Source organism: Amphibalanus amphitrite, unplaced genomic scaffold (genome assembly GCF_019059575.1).
Source record: "Amphibalanus amphitrite isolate SeventyFive unplaced genomic scaffold, NRLGWU_Aamphi_draft 000004F_arrow, whole genome shotgun sequence".
NCBI lineage: Eukaryota > Metazoa > Arthropoda > Thecostraca > Balanomorpha > Balanidae > Amphibalanus > Amphibalanus amphitrite.
The window spans coordinates 1,955,499-1,974,045 of record NW_024881501.1 but is presented as its reverse complement, the minus strand read 5'-3'; the positions used below and the strand labels follow the sequence as shown (position 1 = coordinate 1,974,045).

Below are 18,547 nucleotides of genomic sequence, written 5' to 3'. Positions count from 1 at the left end.
TGCATTCAGAGGGGATATCCCGCCCAGTTCACCCATTCCGGCACTTTGTACTTGTGTTACAAACTACAACATATGAATACACGCACATCGCATGCATCGTTTATTCCCCTAAAGTTCTCATCATACATTCTAAAGACCGGAAATATACGCTTCACAATTAATTTTCGAGCAAGAGAAGATCAGCAACGTATTTGGTAATTGTATCAACATGAGCATGCATCCTCGAAAATACACCATTTATAAGCTCACATGAATGTATATGCTGTTTCGATGGAATGTGCAAAATCATACGAAAATGAAATGCAGCGAAAAATGGCACTCAGTCTTGCAAAATAAGCAATGTCCTTCGCCAGCTCAGCGGTCTTGTGGATTTCAAAAGCTCATTATCCGTCAGAGCTGGCTAAAATGAATCGAACATCGAATATAAAAGACTTAAGAGGAATAACATATTATAGTTGACAGCCCCGGCAAATGCGGTAAGGTGTACCACACAAAGCTAAAATAAAAATAAATGGTTAAAAAATAACGCACCTGTCACACTAGCTAAATTATTGGATATAACAAGATTTCAATGAACACTGGAAAAAGTCTCCAATTTTACAAGAATATCAAGTTGAGAGAAATTGCTAGGATCATTATCATTTTACTGCACATTGAATAACACACAAAATCTGATATTTGATAACAACATCAAGAAACATCATCCTTTTGCTTATTGAATTTTATGTAGTTATAAATACCACAGGTTTGACTAGTGTCTCCATTGCACTTATCTTTGGTATTATTCGCCAGACGATATATAATATATCGTACTTTCAACTACAAAGAAATTACAGTGTATGCGGCTTCGCACATGAACCGGAGGAATTTGACACTAGTGGGCAGGGTGATACGTACTTTCACAAATCAACGCTACCGCTACCGGTCAGCCTGTCCGCTAGCCTCCAACCAACGGGGCCCATCCAACGGTGGACAGCCAGTCCACTGACAGCCGACGGGACACACCCGGTCCGCCGACAGTCGACGGGCACACCCAGTCCACTGACAGTCACCGAAGTGAGCCCACGACCCCACAGTACACCAAGGACAGCGACCACCAGACCAACGCACCCAGTAACAGCACCGCTGACCACTACCCTTCTGGAAAAGCTCGATAACCTGTCCTGGCGAACCGAAGCTCTGCGGCGGCCGCCAGTAAGCCCGGGCCGCCCCGGCCGGCCGCCAGTAACCCCGGGCCGCCCCCGGCCGGCCGCCAGTAACCCCGGGCCGCCCCCGGCCGGCGCCGGCGCGCTAGAAACTGACCCGGCCGCGGTTCTTGAAGAATCCCAGGTCTGTGGCGTTGTGCAGCAGGCTGAGCACGCCCACGTAGTTGCTGACGACGATGGGGCAGCGCTCTGTGACGCAGTGGGACGGCGTGTCGGGCCGCTCCTGCTCGCGGGACACCAGCTCCAGCAGCGGCCGGCAGAACGCCTGCACGCTGTACCGCTCCCAGCGGCCAGAGCCTGCCGGGGTGGGGGAGGGAGGGGGAGGGGACTGTATGACAGACACTGTACCGCTCCCAGCGGCCAGAGCCTGCCGCGGAGGGGGAGAGTGGGGACTGTATGATAGACGCCGTACCGCTCCCAGCGGCCAGAGCCTGCCAGGGAGGAGAGGACCGTATGACAGACAGTAGAACTAGACACTGTACCGGAGGTCAGAGCCTGCCGGGAGGAGAGGGGAGAAGGTTTTAGACGGACACTGTACCACGACCCGACCCTGCCGGGAAGGGGGGGGGGGACTGTAGGACGGACACTGTGACGCTTCCAGAGATAAAAACAGATACAACTGTCAGCAATTAGGGACCATGCCTATGCCCCATGCAGGACCATGCCCAGTGTTCGTTAGCCAAAAATGCGCAATTTTGCCTAGGTGTCGGCGATCAGGCAGCAGAGTCCGTATGAATGTGCACTACCCGCATCCCACCGTCCTTTCATCTCGAGTAAATTGTGCCATTTAGCGGACGATTTGAAAAAAGGCTTAACATACACAGCTAGCAACATATTTTTTATGATGTAGCCTGCAGTGATTGATGTCCTATTTAATTCACGCCCGACTGACTGTCTGACTCCCGAAACAGACCGTACTGGAGCTGCTCACTCCACCGGGACGGCGAATTTTGCCAGAGACTGGCGAGCGGCCAGCAGCGGACGAGCGCCCCACCCACTGCCCCCAGAACAGACAGCGCCTCCCCCCCCCCCCCCACCCCACCCCTGGACAGACGGCGCCCCACTCACCGCCCTCCGCCCCACCCAGCTCCCAGAAAAGACAGCGCCCCACCCACTGTTCCCCACGCACCCACCCACTGTCCCCTGGACAGACGGCGCCCCACCCACTGCCCCCCAGAACAGACAGCGCCCCACTCACCGTCCGCCGGCTCCCCCAGCTCCCAGAACAGTGAGTGCGAGGTGAGCGTCACGAAGGGGATGTCGCTGGCCAGCGGGTTCCAGCTCTGTGTCAGTGACAGCGGCCGACCGCCGTCCCAGCTGATCCGCACGCCAGAGGCGCGCCGGTACCTGGCGGGACGGGCCGGCACCGAGGGCGGTCAGCGCACAGCGGGGGACAGATGGTACGGGACACAGTCAGCGCAGAGCGGGACGGTACGGGACACAGTCAGCGCAGAGCGGGACGGCAGGGGACACAGTCCGCACAGAGCGGGACGGTACGGGACACAGTCGGCGCAGAGCGGGGGACAGACGGTAGGGGACGGGCAGCAGGGGACACAGTCAGCGCAGAGCGGGACGGTAGGGGACACAGTCCGCGCAGAGCGGGACGGTAGGGGACACAGTCAGCGCAGAGCGGGACGGTAGGGGACACATTCAGCGTAGAGCGGGACGGTAGGGGACACAGTCAGCGCAGAGCGGGACGGTAGGGGACACAGTCAGCGCAGAGCGGGACGGTAGGGGACACAGTCCGCGCAGAGCGGGACGGTAGGGGACACAGTCAGCGCAGAGCGGGACGGTAGGGGACACAGTCAGCGCAGAGCGGGACGGTAGGGGACACAGTCAGCGCAGAGCGGGACGGTAGGGGACACATTCAGCGTAGAGCGGGACGGTAGGGGACACAGTCAGCGCAGAGCGGGGGACAGGCAGCAGGGGACACAGTCGGCGCAGAGCAGGACGGTACGGGACACAGTCAGCGCAGAGCGGGACGGTAGGGGACACAGCCTAGGATTCTGCTGTAGGCCGATCGCATACTATCAAATATCTCTTAACTGCGCAGCGCACGGACGAACAGAGAAAAACAGAAGGGTCAATTGCGCCGATTGGTATAATGTTTTGACGTGAACAGTCTGCAATTGTTGATATTTTTGTCCGCTCTAAGAGCCAGGTCGCCGGCCAGTGTCAGCGCCCGGCGCGGGATGCTGGTCCCCGAGCCGGCGGCCGCACCTACCGCGGCTGGAAGCTGACGGCGCCGTTGGTGGAGACGGCCGACCGGTGCGGCGGCAGCACCTACCGCGGCTGGAAGCTGACGGCGCCGTTGGTGGAGACGGCCGACCGGTGCGGCGGCCCGCCCGGCACGCAGTGTCTGAGCTGGCTGACCGTCTGTCCGACGCGGCCCATCAGGCAGCCCTTCACCACCGACACCAGGCCGCCGGCAATACCCGAGATCCGCCTGGCGGCGGGCGGGCGACCAGCAGACACCGGATCAGTACACACGCCGGGGGATCACCGACTCAGTGCACACACGGGGGACTCAGGGACTCAGTGTTACGACACTGGGGACTCAGGCACTCAGCGCACACACACTAGAGACTCTGCAGTAGAGACACTGGGGACTCAGCGCACAAGCCGGGGGATCAGGGACTCAGCACACACATGCCGGGGACTCAGAGACTCAGTACAGACACTATGGACTCAGTGCACATACTGGGGACTCAGTACCGGCACGGGGGACTAAGGGACTCGGTGTACAGACACTGAGGACTCAGTACACACACTGGGGACTCAGTGCACACAAACTGGGGATTCAGAGACTCGGTGTACACAGTGGGGGCTCCGCATAGACACTGGGGACTCAGTACCGACACTGTGGATTCAGTAAAATTCTGGTGGTAATCCCTGTGTCTGTCTGCCACTCACAGTATGCTGTCTGTAGGGGAGGATGGGGTAATTTGGCCGGCAGTATAATTTGGCCGCTCCGACCTTTACGATATCTGACAAAAGCGAATAAACATTCTAGCCTCTACCTACTCATGTGTCATTGGTGGAAGTAGTCCCTGGACATTTTTCAAAAATCTCCCTTTCGTAATTTTCTTCAAAATCAATAAAACATGAATTTGATTAGAAAATGGTAACTTTTATTTCCGTTGGAAAAATTCTATAGCATGTAGAATTAGGGCTCTAGACAAATTTCGACATTTGTCGACCCCATCCTCCCCTATCTGTAGCCCCCTCACAGTGCAATGTCTGTATCTGTCTGCCCCCTCGTGGTGTGGTGTATGCTCCCCTCACGGTGTGATGTCTGTATCTGTCTGCCCCACTCACGGTGCAATGTCTGTATCTGTCTGCCCCACTCACGGTGCAATGTCTGTATCTGTCTGCCCCACTCACGGTGTGATGTCTGTATCTGTCTGCCCCACTCACGGTGCAATGTCTGTATCTGTCGCCCCCTCACGGTGTGATGTCTGTATCTGTCTGCCCCACTCACGGCGTGATGTCTGTATCGGTCTGCCCCACTCACGGTGTGGTGTCTGTATCTGTCTGCCCCACTCACGGTGTGATGTCTGCCCCACTCACAGTGTGATGTCTGTATCTGTCTGCCACTCACGGTGTAATGTCTGTATCTGTCTGCCCCACTCACGGTGTGATGTCTGTATCTGTCTGCCCCACTCACGGTGCAATGTCTGTATCTGTCTGCCCCAATCACAGTGTGATGTCTGTATCTGTCTGCCCCACTCACGGTGTGATGTCTGTATCTGTCTGCCCCACTCACGGTGTGATGTCTGTATCTGTCTGCCCCACTCACGGTGTGATGTCTGTATCTGTCTGCCCCACTCACGGTGTGATGTCTGTAATTGTATCTGTCTGCCCCACTCACGGTGTGATGTCTGTATCTGTCTGCCCCACTCACGGTGTGGTGTCTGTATCTGTCTGCCCCACTCACGGTGTGGTGTCTGTATCTGCCTGCCCCACTCACGGTGTGATGTCTGTATCTGTCTGCCCCACTCACGGTGTGATGTCTGTATCTGTCTGCCCCACTCACGGTGTGGTGTCTGTATCTGTCTGCCCCACGCACGGTGTGATGTCTGCCCCCCTCACGGTGTGATGTATGTATCTGTCTGCCCCACTCACGGTGTGGTGTATGCCCCCCTCACGGTGTGATGTCTGTATCTGTCTGCCCCACTCACGGCGTGGTGTCTGTATCTGCCTGCCCCACTCACGGTGTGATGTCTGTATCTGCCTGCCCCACTCACGGCGTGGTGTCTGTATCTGTCTGCCCCACTCACGGTGTGATGTCTGTATCTGTCTGCCCCACTCACGGCGTGGTGTCTGTATCTGTCTGCCCCACTCACGGCGTGGTGTCTGTATCTGTCTGCCCCACTCACGGTGTGGTGTCTGTATCTGTCTGCCCCACTCACGGTGTGATGTCTGTATCTGTCTGCCCCACTCACGGTGCAATGTCTGTATCTGTCTGCCCCACTCACGGTGTGCTGTCTGTATCTGTCTGCCCCACTCACGGTGTGCTGTCTGTATCTGTCTGCCCCACTCACGGTGTGCTGTCTGCCCCACTCACGGCGTGGTGTCTGTATCTGTCTGCCCCACTCACGGTGTGGTGTCTGAATCTGTCTGCCCCACTCACGGTGTGATGTCTGTATCTGTCTGCCCCACTCACGGTGTGATGTCTGTATCTGTCTGCCCCACTCACGGTGTGATGTCTGTATCTGTCTGCCCCACTCACGGTGTGGTTCTGTATCTGTCTGCCCCACTCACGGTGTGGTTCTGTATCTGTCTGCCCGACTCACGGTGTGATGTCTGTATCTGTCTGCCCCCCTCACGGTGTAATGTCTGTATCTGTCTGCCCTACTCACGGTGTGGTGTATGCCCCCCTCACGGTGTGATGTCCGTATCTGTCTGCCCCACTCACGGTGTGATGTCTGTATCTGTCTGCCCCACTCACGGTGTGATAGAGGTCGGCGGGTAGGTGATCTCGCCGATGACGATCCGGTCGGGGGCGTTGAGCGGCACCCGAGTCACGGCCACCGCCTGCAGCGCGATGAAGTCGTACTTGATGATGAGCAGCGCGCGCTCCGACAGCAGCACCAGCCGCTCCTTCTCCACGTCCCAGTGGTCGATCCTGGCGCCACAACGGGGGTACCGTTATCCGGCCATTCGGACAGCACAGGTCAACTGCAAAGCTGGTTAATAAAGGACAGCACCACTGCCAACAGAAAAAATGCATGAAAGTTTCTGCAAATTGAAGCCCGCGGAAAGCTATGTTCCATATGAGATGTTAATGAGCTGGGACGGACTCACTATGCTCCATATGTGTGACAGACAAGAAAGCTGCAGTGAACTATTGTCACCCCCTGTCTGCTTACAGTGTGAGCAGCCAGGCGCTGTGGAACTGGCCGTCAGAGGGCAGCAGCACCCTCTTGCACTTGTTGACGGCAGTCTCGAACGCGCCGGTGCGAGTCGAAAAGAACGTCTTGGTGCCCGAGTCTGCGGCACCGGTGGACCCGTCAACACACAGTCAATGGGCGACAGGGAATTATAATAGGCATTTAATCGGCATTTGTGGTCTACTTAAATCAAGTCTGACAATACGCCTTCACGAATCCAATTACATAATAAATACTGCACTTGATATTGCAAGGAGCATTTCATGTTAAGCATACAACAGACATGGAGGTCATAACTAAGAACTAAGCGATGTTCTGCACATGCAGCTCTCATCCCACTAATATTTCAAAGAAAACAGACATCCTACCCTGACAGTGGGACAGTTAGACAGCAGCCCCCCCCCCTTGACAGTGAGACAGCAGGCCTCCCCGCCCTGACAGTTGGACAGCAGCCCCCCCCCCCCTTGACAGTGAGACAGCAAGCCTCCCCCGGACAATGGGACAGCAGGCCCCCGCCCTGACAGTTGGACAGCAGGCCTCCCCGCCCTGACAGTTGGACAGCAGGCTCCCCGCCCTGACAGTTGGACAGCAGCCCCCCCCCCGCCCTGACAGTTGGACAGCAGCCCCCCCCCGTCCTGACAGTTGGACAGCAGGCCCCCCCCCCCAGCGGGTTGGACAGCAGGCTCCCCCCCCCCTGACAGTTGGACAGCAGCCCCCCCGCCCTGACAGTTGGACAGCAGGCCCCCCGCCCTGACAGTTGGACAGCAGGCTCCCCGCCCTGACAGCTGGACAGCAGGCCTCCCCGCAGCGGGTTGAACAGCAGGCCCGCCGTCGGGGGGCCACCCACCGGAGCTGGCCGGAGAGCTGTCGGGCCACCCACCGGAGCTGGCCGGAGAGCTGTCGGCGCTGGCGGCCGGCGGCGGCGGCGCCGTCAGTCCGGCCGGCGGCTCCGGCCCCCCGTCCGGACTGTAGATGGACGCTGCGCGCACCGCCGGCACCGGCACCGCCTCCTCGGACACGGCCCGGTCGGCCTCGGCCGGCGCCGGCGACGGACTGGCCGCCAGACGCAGCGTGGCCGCCGCGAACTCGTCGATCGGCACGTCATCAAGCACCTCCTCGTCCGAGGAGGCGCCGGCGTCCCGCTTCGGAGGCTGCAGCCGGCTCATAGCGGGAGCACTGCGGCCGGCAAGACTGCCCGCCGCTGAGTCTGTACCCTGGGACTGGTGGCAGTGTGTGACCAGATTGCTCCTTGCCGACTGTACAGTAGCTGGCTCTACTATTTGAGAAAGAAGAATAACAGTACTTTTGAAGTTAGCGAGGAGCTTAGTTATGGTAGCTGTGAATTTTATTCAGCTGGTGGGTAAACCTGAAACAATAAATCATGAAATATTTTAGATGGCAGATCAGTAGGGATACAAGAATAGCTATTGTGTATTACCACATGCATGGATACTTATGTCTTATAGGGCTGTTCACTGGCACCGCAAATTGCAAGTGCGGTGTGTGCGGTGTGTGCAGCAGGCATGGGGTAGGGGATGGGTAGGCGGCTCTGACGTCACACGGCTGCGTGCGATGGACCGCACACAGCTAACGCTGTGTGCGCACAGCGGGTGACGGAAGGACGACGTAGGGACGCAGTGAGCGGAGCTTGGAGCCGGTGTACGGTCCTACCGCACACAGGGCCCGTGAACAGCCCTCAGGATTTAATTGGGAATAGTCCGGGATGGGAAAAACTTCAATTTTTAACATTAAAAAACACAATTTTGATGGTGATTAATGCCAAAAAACCTGAAGTATTGCCCCGAGATGGGGTAGAGGAATCCAGATCCTACGACACGCCACTTCTCCAGGTTCAAAGCTGCTATAAGGCCATCAGCCGGTCCCGTAGGTCAGTTGGTAGAGCGTTGGACTCCGCATGGTGAGAGCACGCGTTCCCAGTTATAACAGTCCGGGTTCGAAGCGCGACGGGCGCTTGACATTTATGGGCCTCCTGACAGGTAGGTATGGTTGCGGTTGGTGGCAGGCCGTAGCCAGGCGAAGTCAGTGAGGGGACCGGCCGTACGCCGCTATGTGTGCCGCTGTTTGGACTCTAAATCCTGCCATAGAACTGGAATTGCACGATCGGAGGGTGGAGGGCGGGCACATTGCTCCAACAGACGGTAAATAACTTTTGAAAATACCTATCTCCAATTTTAGTGTTTTCTGAACCAAAATTTTGCGAGGAATCCGATGGTGTGGTCCCTGAAATCTGAAAAATTTCCATTTTGGAGATAGCACCTATTTTTTGAAAAGTAAATATTCGTCATGCACAAAAGTCAAATAAATTGAAAATATGAGTGAATATTTATACTTACACTAGAATGTATCGAACATGAATTAGTGATATATTTTAGCTGAGATGATACTATATCTGTTCATACATGTAGGGGAGAGTGGGGCAAAGCGGCCACCCTAACGCTCCTCACGATGCCAACGCTTGATTTTTAAACTTGGAAAGATTCTTTCTATACCAATGTGATCCCTATTAAGTTGCCTTTTATTTCAACTGCGTTTTATTTCCAAAGGCGTTCACATATGAAAGATATTGACAAAACTTTAAACCTATGCATATTGGCCACTTTGCCCCATACACTGGGGCAAAGCGGCCACCGGCGTCTTCTCAAGTACTGATATGAGAAATAAAATAGCTGCCTCGTGTACGACTAGGGTATTTGATGGTGACAAGGTTAAGCGAGGATGGATGTTTACTTTATCATCTTCCACCTGTAGGTAAACAAAGAAAGGATTTTCATGAAAATAAACATTTAATTCCATTATTTGGTAAATCATGCAGATGAAAAGTGACCAAGATGAATGCATGACGACACATTTGAATATAAATAATGTTTTTTATCCAGATGGAAGCAACTTATGGCCAATTGGGGGGTGGCCACTTTGCCCCGGCCACTTTGCCCCGCGCATACCGTCCGAGACAAAAATATTCCAGCTTTGCTATTAGTGGCCCAGTAAACATGCCGACGTCGGCCCGACGTCGGCCGACGTCGGGTTGACGTCGGCAACTCGGCATCAGCATGCCGACGTCGGCCCGACGTCGGTCCAACCTCGGCACGACGTCGGCTGGATGTCGTATATGCCCGCATGTTCCGACGTCCAGCCGAGGTCCAGCCGACGTCGGGCCGACGTCGGACCGAGATCAATTGCTGAGGTCCAGCCGACGTCGGGCCGACGTCGGGGCGACGTCGGACCGACATCGGCCGCTGTTTTGACCGTTAAAATAATATAAAATACATGTTTCATGTTTCATAAAGAGCTTCTGCATTCAAAATATCCTCAGGAAACTCAAATCTTCCTCCACGCCGCAACCCCCTGATCCGGACTGGACGGGAAACTTTATTCCATTTGGGATTGCCCGTAAGCCGAGATCGCCCGTAGCCGGGTGCGGTGAGTGCTTGGGGGCTGCTCGGCCTATCCTTTGGTCAGGCTCAGCCCCGGCAACTCACCAGGGCCGGGCCCAGTTCATATAGAAAGGCCAGTCGGCAAGTGTCACTTTGCCAAAGTGCCACTTATCAAAGGGACACTTTGGGAAACGTTGGTGCAGGTGTATAAGAGTGGCTATATGAACCCATTGTGGGGTCGCCCTTTCCAATAAGTGTCACGTAACAGCAATGGGACCAGGGACTCTATATGAACTGGACCCAGGGTGCTCGCCAAGAAGACCAATGTCTCCATCCTATGATCTTTCCGGCTCTGAAATGGTCTTGTCAGACCGAAAGGGCATAACCCAACAAAACAAACCTAAAACGTTAGCTGGCTGCGTGGTGTAGTGGTTAGCGCACTAACCTCGCGTTCGGATGACACGGGGTTCGAATCCCATCGCCGGCTGATAGTTTTGGCGTGTTGTCCCAGTAAACATGCCGACGTCGGCGACTGGGGGGCTCGAATCCCGCCGCCGGTTGATATTTTTGGCGCGTTGTCCCAATAAACATGCCGACGTCGGCCCCGTCGGTCCAACGACAAACGATCTCGTCAACCTCGGCAAACGATCTCGGCCCAATGTCGGCTCGACGTCGGCTGGACTTCGGCTGGACGTCGGAACATGCGGGCATATCCGACGTCCAGCCGATGTCGGGACGAGGTTGAACCGACGTTGGGCCGACGTCGGGCCGACGTCGTCATGTTTACTGGGGGGGTAAAAAAACATTAAAATTGGTAGAATACATGTACGATAACCATGCAATGCATGGACAAGAACGCTTATAAAAATTCCAAACGGTTATGGAATAACATAACATTTAAAAATTGTAAATATAGTTGGTAACCTGGCAAGAAATGCTTTTCCGTGTTTCACAGAACAATGGTGATGGGCCTGAAACCCCGGTCTGGCTCATTCGAATGACCGTGAAGAGAAGTATAATTGGAAACCATAAATTGGAACTGACGCCAGCTATGAAGGGCTAAAACGATGGGTGGCCGCTTTGCCCCGGGTGGCCGCTTTGCCCCACTCTCCCCTACATGAATTAGTACATTAACCCTCGTCGGCCGAGAAGGGGTGGGGCGGGTGCCGCCTCATAGGGTTTTTCGCGATAGCTCAAAACACGATGAGGGAAAACAGCTGAAACTTGGCATACCTAATATTTTATTCAAGTTGGATCTTTTGACACCAACTGCGTTTTCAGGTCAGGTCAGGTCACGGACCTATGACGTCATAAATGAACCTCTGCACGGTCCTCAGAAGTTGCAACTTTGCAACGCCCTCAGTGCCAGTGGAACTTTCACAGGAAGATGAAACTTACAGGACGTAGTATCCTTTAGAGGTCTCACAAATTGTATATCTCAGATTTTTCCCAAATGTCACATGAGGTCAGTTCGGTCACGTGACCTCACCATAATAAGTCAATGGAGGGAAATATGAAAACTGTTATTTTGACGCCGGAAATTGTCTAAAAACTGTCCCAAGCACATGAAATCGTGGTTTCATGCACTCTTTGTAAGGTCCGATCATGAAACCACGATTCCATGTGCTTGGGATAGTTTTAGATCATTTCCGGCGCCAAAATAACAGTTTCAATATTTCCCCCATTGACTTATAATGGTGAGGTCACGTGACCGACCTGACCTCATGTGACATTTAGGTTAAATCCGAGATAAACAAGTTGTGAGACCTCAGAAGGATACTACGTCCTGTAACTTTCATCTTCCTGTGAAAGTTCCTCTGGCACTGAGTGCGTTGCAAAGTTGCAACATCTGAGGACTTCGCAGAGGTTTATTAATGACGTCATAGGTCAGTGACCTGATCTGACCTGAAAACGCAGTTGAGGTCAAAAGATCCAGTTTGAATAAAAGATTAGGTATACCAAGTTTCAGCTGTCTAACCTAAGCGAGTTTTAAGCTATCGCGAAAAGCCCTATGAGGCGGCACCCGCCCCACCCCTTCTCGGCCTACGAGGGTTAATGTACTAGTTCATGTACATGTATGCGCAGATATAGTATCATCTCAGCTAAAATATATCTCTAATTCATGTTCGACACATTCGAGTGTTGTTACAAAAATTAACTCATTATATTTTCAATTTATTTGACTATTATGCCTGACGAATATTTATTTTTCAAAAATAGGTGCTATCTCCAAAATGGAAATTTTTCGGATCTCGGGGACCACACCATCGGATTCCTTGCAAAATTTTGGTCCAGAAAACACTAAAATTGGAGATAGGTATTTTCAAAAGTTATTTACCGTCTTTTGGGGCAATGTGCGGGGTCACCGCAACAAGCTTCGCTTAGCGGTGGCTCTGTCCTTGTGAATCCTTCCTATCAAAAGGTTCGGACTAAATTTATCATAAAATAAATCAGAGCATAAACGGCGGAACGGAGGCACCGGGGCACTGTGCCCCCTTTGATTTTGACATTTAAGCATTAGCCCTATGGGCATTGCATGGAAAGAATGGGACCAAAAGTGAGCAGTGCCGCCCCCCCCCCCCCCACCCCCTTAATTGAAGGTGTTCTGCTGACTGCTGCCACTGCATCAGAGTACAAACTAGAACTGGAATTGAGCATCTTCCAATACAAAAGTTAGCAGTAATATTAGTAAACTAGAGAACTACACTAATATCGACAATATCCTGATCTAATCGAAGTTAAGTGAATGCATACAGAGTCATGAAATGAAGGTGGGAGTGTAACAGTTGTTTGAAGGTTTTCAAGTTACAGGCACACACTGCTTCCTCAGGCAACAAATTCCGTGTAGGTACACACCCAATCCAACAGAGAAGAAAGCCTTTCTAACATCAGTAAGAGTATGTTCCAGGAGAATCTTGGAGCAGCGGCGTCTGGTTCAAAAAGGTTAATGTTCAGAAAGTCCTATTCACTTACTTTGCGTATTCTCACACTATTAGACATCCTGCATCCAAATATGATGTGTTTGACCTTGAAGGGCCAGGCCAAACAGGTCTTAGGCAATATACAAAAGTGTCTATGGAACACTTTCCAGCACTTCATGAGGTCAAGGTCAGCTCTTAATAGTCAACTCTGAACTGAGTATAAGTAAGTATTTTAGATTGCTGTATGGCCGTACCTAACTTAGGTTACAACTCAAGACCAGGAAATGAAATTGTGTTTTTCTGTCCATTTTTTGGACGACAGTGAAAACAGGGCGCCTGGGGCGATTTGATCAAGGTTCGTGAAATTCACACGTGATGTTTAGGATCTAGAAGGCCCACGGATGGGGGAGAAGTTCCAAATGTCACGTGACTGGTATGCCCTCCGGCGCCCTGTTTTCACCGGCGTCCAATTTTTTTTGTTCCTTTTTTTAACATGTAAAAATGTTTGGAATTTGAGCAACCAATGGACCAGGCAAAAGAATCATCACTGTCAACCGTGGAACCGTGTCATCACTGTCAACCGTGGAAGCCGTATGGCTACCCATCTACGCTGGAGTACGAAAAACATCATCTCACGCTCTCAGTCCCAGCGGATAAAAACAACACCTAAGTATGACAGGCAAAAGAACAATATTCAATTATTGGATAAATATGAGCAGTGATGAGGAAAAGCACGAATTCAGAGGTTGAGGTTCCAGACGGTACCTATATTTTATTAGTGCAAGACCTTTCCTAACAAAACGTTACAAAACACACATTTTCTATAGTCAGAATCCACTTATCCATGCCAAATAACAAGTAAACCATCAATACAATGCTGAAATGGGCAATTATTCTGCAGACTGCAATTCTAACAATTATGCCAACCGTTGTTTCCGGAAAAGCACAATGATATTACACCCATGAAAGTTTACACCCAAGGCATATAAAAATCATAGAAATAGAGATAAAAACACTTTTAAACCCCAGGTCCTATGCCGTGTGTAGGTATGCTACACCACTGGCCACCGAACGCCCAAGGCCATACAAGGCCTCCAGTGTCTAAAAAGCACACAAATTAGCAGACGAGCCTTGGACGAGTCCATGCTCAGAAGGTAACTACTGGACCGATTTTGATAATTTTTCACAATTCAATAGCAGGCAACTTATGTAGGTGCCGTTTTTTGGCGATTGGTTCACTGAGTGGACCAATCGGACCGAAATGGTCCAGAACCAGACCCCCTTAAAAGCAGACGAGCCCATGCTCCGAAACTACTGGGCCGATTTCGATTAAACCTTCACCATTAGACGTGCCGTGGTCTGAAACGGTGCCGATTTTAATAATTTTTTGATTGGTCAACCCTAAGTGGGCCAAATCGGCGTAAACCTCTAAAAACTGTCGCAGACGAGCGTGTGGTGTCCCCTACGTAATTTCGATGCTTACCTTGCTTACGCGCCATGTGTGCGAAGTGCGGCAGAATTGTAACGTTGAAAAGTACTGCCATAAAATCATAGAAATAAAGATTAAGACCATATGATAGAATAGAAAGAACCCACGCTATGGAATAAACAAACAGTTTCAAGTTACGTTACGGTCAAGTGCTTTTGCGAGGATATGGCGATTGGTGAGTTGTTTTTAGGGCATTGATGGCGAATATTGATGGCGAATTCAGGCCGTTGCTGGAATGCGGTAACACGATATGGGGAGGGACGTATCCAAGGGGGGGGGGGGCGACGGGGGCGGTCGCCCCTCCCTAGGCCCTGCCGGGCCCCAAAAGCGGGCCCGGGAAGGGCCCGCTAGGTAGTCCGAAAGCGTGCCCGAAGGGCCCGCTTTTTGGCGTAGCCAAGAACAGTTTGGGGTCGGCAATGCCAAAAATCGGAAGGGGCTGTTCAGAAGGATTTGTTCGAGCCTTCGGGTTCACTTTTGGGAAGAGCCAGGGCAAATTGATGCCCGGCAGGGCCCCAAAGGCGGAATGATCCGTTCAGGAAGATATGCTCGAGTCTTCAGGCTTGAGGAAGGGCCCATGGCCCTGCAGGGCCCCAAACCCTTATCGGCCGGCGGCCCGAAGGTCCGTCTTTTGACTTTATTGGCCCTGGAGAAGTTATGGAAAGCGGATGCGAAAAATCCTTTTCCGGGCCCAGTCACAGGGACACCTTGACCTGTCCGGGCCCTAGAAGTGGAAGGGCCCGCTGAGAAGATCTTGTCCGATGTCCAGGCTTTCGGGTTAAAAAAATGGCCCCATGAGGCCTTGCTGGTGCCCATACGGGTCCCTGGCCGGGGCCCCAAAGCGAACCGGGCCAAGCCAATGACAACCTGGGGCCCGGGAGGTCTCCAAAAGCGGAAGGGCCCGCTCAGAAGGCCTTGGACCAGGCTTTTGAGCTTAAGTGATGGGCCCTTGGGCTCGACAATGCATCAAGAAAACGGGCCCAGATATGCGCTTCTGGGCCCGGTCTCAGAAACGGCTTGTCCTGGCCGGGCCCCAGAAACGGAAGGGCCCGCTGAGAAGGTCTTGCCCAGGTCATCGGGTCCGAGGAACAGGCAACAGCCGATAATGGGCCCCTTTCGACTGTCCTCGTGGGGCTGCTCCTGTATACAGTTCTCCAAACAAAATGAGCTCTATAGTTCGTAGTACTATAATCATTCTGTACAGAACGTATCATTTCCAATTCAAATGTTTTTTTCCTTGTACCATGTTCACTGAACTGATTTTATAGTTGAACTGACAAGAATGAGCAATATGTTAGCGTGAACAATGCAACACAATGGGTGAATGGGTGAAAAATGCAACCCAGATCTCCCCAGCCGGGGAGCCGGGAGGTATTCCCCAGCTCTCTCCGAACCGGGACGTTTGGCCCGTGAGCCAAATTTTGTCTATTTCAAGAATTTTCGAAACACCTGAGGACTAACTCGTAAACCAATAGAGCTACAGCGCCGCGGAAAAGCGCATTCGATAGCCCTTATAAATACTTTTTGAGTTGTGTTCTCAGACTTGACCTCAGGTCACTGGCGGTCGCAGCCGCTGGCAAAAGGGGGGGGGGGGGCAAAGTCACACTCGCGGGACATAACATTTATCCGTCACCGGAGAGGGGGGAGGGGGGTGATCGGCTAATTTTTTTACGCCCACGAGGCGCCCAAAAAGTTGGCATTACTTATGCTTCATCCACCTCATTCTTGCGTGAAATCTTTAAGCTCAATTTAAGGCAAAATCACCAGTTCCATTTCCCGTCCCACGGTGTTTCCACCGGTCGGGCCACTGCACCATGGCGACGGATTGGTGTAGCATATACTGGAAGGTCGGGTACGCGGATTCATGACCTTACCACTATAAAACAATTCGGAAAAGTACAGACACCGCTTGCTTTGAACAAGCATGTGAAACCCAGAGGGCATTTTCAAACCATGACATTTACCCATATAGATGTGTAGCGGCGGGAGAAAGTAGGTACACCGACCTCTGGAGACCCCCGGCCCCACAGGTTCCTGGTTTTCAAAATTGGCATCTGAGGGCCGCGCGCGACTCGTGCGGGGCTTCGCAACGGCTCTATTGGGGCTCTGCTAAAAAGACTGGCCCTGAGCCCTAAGGACTTCATCAGTCTCTGCTAGCCCCACACACCGGCTCATGGGGTCCCGACGTCGAAATATGAGGGAATCTGCGCGGGACCATCAGGACGTAAAGTAATCTCGATCAGGACCAACGTAAGGCTGTGCAGGAGTCTGTGTGAGCCCTGTGATCTTTAGAAGCCCACCCATGTATGTTTTCACTTAGAGGCCAGTTTAGGGCCCTCAGAGACCAGTACAGGGCCTGCAGACTGCAAAGGCCAGTAGTTTGAGACCATCAGAGACCGAGTTGGGCTCTCAGAGGCTAATGTGGGTCCTTACTCATTACAGGCCAACATGGGGCCCTCAGAGGTCAGCGTGGGGCCCTAAGAGACCGGCATGAGCCGTCTTTGGACCCCAGAGGCCAGCAGAGGGCCCTCAAAGGCCAAGATGGGCCCTCCTCAGAGGCCAATGCAGGCCCTTAGAGGCCGGCATCGGGTCTTCAGCAGCCAGTGCGGGGCCCTCATTGGCATCTAAATGTTCGTCTTGGGACACCAGAGACAGCAACAAGGCCATTAGAGACCGGTGTGAGACCCTCAGACGTCGGTTGGGGCCCCTGAGGCCGGTTAGGGGCCCTCATATGCCAGATGTGGGCCTAAGAGGTCGATGTGGGCTCTTAGCGGTCAACGTGGGCGCTTGACCGCCACTGAAGCTCCATCAGACGTCTGTGTAGGACGCTCAAAGACCGGTGTGGGAGCTATATTAAAAGCTGGACGTGTTTTTGTAGCCTTGTGACGATCGAATCAGGGCCAGGGCCCCATACACCTATGGGGGCCCATCGGTTGCTTGAGGGGGGGGGGGGGGGGCAAATGATATGACGGCCCCTTTATGTGCCTTGGGGGGGGGGCATGGCCCTGATGCCCCCCCCCCCCTCCGACCGCTACTGTGTACACATTACACAGGCCTCTGAGATTACATACTAGCTCATGCAAACTCTATGCAGGCCCCGGAGGTCCCACGCTAATCCTTAAGAAACCAAGCCGGCATACGGCGTCACCACCGGGCTTCTGAGGTGCACAACACCAACCCATGAGGTCTTATATGTCGTATCAGCCACGCTCATTTGGCAGGGCCCACCCGCCACTGGCGAAGAGGGTCTCATGCAAGCCATTGCTGGGCCTGCGAGAGCCTCAAGTAAACCCACGCTGATATTCCATATAAGATCCGGCCATACTCGTGAACCGGTGCCAGCGACGCTGACCACCAAATTGACAGAATGCGAAACTGAGCCCACTCATGAGTGAAATTTACGTCCTTTGATGGCGCAAGAGAGAAAATGAATTATACAAAAAGCTTTTCTAGGACTTTTGTTCGATCTGAAAGGTGGGGCCAAAAGATAGTATGGCCCCACCTTTCAGCACCAAAGGGTGGCCATGGCCCCCGTGGCCCCCCCTGGGACCGCCTATGCCTCAGGTCAACGGTACCTACCTACCTATAGCCTGCAGAAGGCAAAAACTCTAAAAATAGCCGTTTCACAAACTGTCTTCGGTAATAACCTTTTCTTCAAAACTTTTCTTTTTTTTCTTCTTCTTCTTCACATTACTTTTGCCAGCATCGTGTTCCTCTCGTCGAGACGCGTCGAATAAACTATACGTTGACCTTGAAAGGTCATTTTGAAAATTTGACCTCAGGTCAAGGTCATGACCGAACCGGAAAGGGTCATGTTGCATATCAGTCAACCCGTATCGTCGAGCTGAACACATCTGACGTGTTTTCATCGCTCTAGGCGTGTCTCTATTAAAAGGTATAGTAAAAAAGCTGCTGGTGACCTTTCATGACCTGAGATGACCTCAGGGGAACACAGAGGGATTACAGGTGCAAATTTCCGAGTCATTGTGTCATGTTTACCTAAGAACCGATGTTTTTGACGGTTTAGAACGACAGTTGTCCAAAGGAGGCGCATTTCAATTTTCTACCATTGATTTATAATGGAGAGGTCGCAAAAGTGACCCAACCTTAGGTCACAAATATAAAATAAATCGGGATAAACAATTTT

At 52.7% G+C, this 18,547-nt stretch overlaps 1 protein-coding gene across 2 annotated transcripts; it reads right to left on the bottom strand.

Annotated features, from left to right (window-relative positions):
* Positions 1-71: 71 nt before the first annotated feature.
* On the bottom strand, positions 72-14,362 carry LOC122377427 (tumor protein p63-regulated gene 1-like protein). 2 transcript variants are annotated; one of them, XR_006255866.1, is made up of 7 exons: positions 7,479-8,069; positions 6,578-6,698; positions 6,157-6,333; positions 3,493-3,651; positions 2,404-2,552; positions 1,230-1,502; positions 72-1,199 (listed from the first exon to the last, which is right to left on the bottom strand). XR_006255866.1 is itself a non-coding variant. In XM_043357446.1 (7 exons), exons 2-7 carry the CDS (start codon positions 7,762-7,764, stop codon positions 1,291-1,293), a joined length of 1,104 nt encoding a protein of 367 aa, XP_043213381.1. In that variant the 5' UTR covers positions 7,765-7,964; positions 14,341-14,362; the 3' UTR covers positions 72-1,290. The 2 variants fall into 2 exon arrangements, 1 of the variants encoding a protein (XP_043213381.1); XM_043357446.1 differs by adding an exon at positions 14,341-14,362 and having other exon boundaries at positions 72-1,502; positions 7,479-7,964.
* Between the last annotated feature and the right edge of the window lie 4,185 nt (positions 14,363-18,547).

Coding starts and splice junctions, on each gene's coding strand:
- LOC122377427 (XM_043357446.1), bottom strand. CDS start 7,764: ATGAGCCGGCTGCAGCCTCCGAAGCGGGACGCCGGCGCCTCCTCGGAC. Junction 3,652..6,156: donor CCGCCGACCTCTATCACACC/GTGAGTGGGGCA, acceptor GCCCGCCGCCAG/GCGGATCTCGGGTATTGCCG. Junction 2,553..3,492: donor GCCGTCAGCTTCCAGCCGCG/GTAGGTGCTGCC, acceptor CCGTCCCGCCAG/GTACCGGCGCGCCTCTGGCG.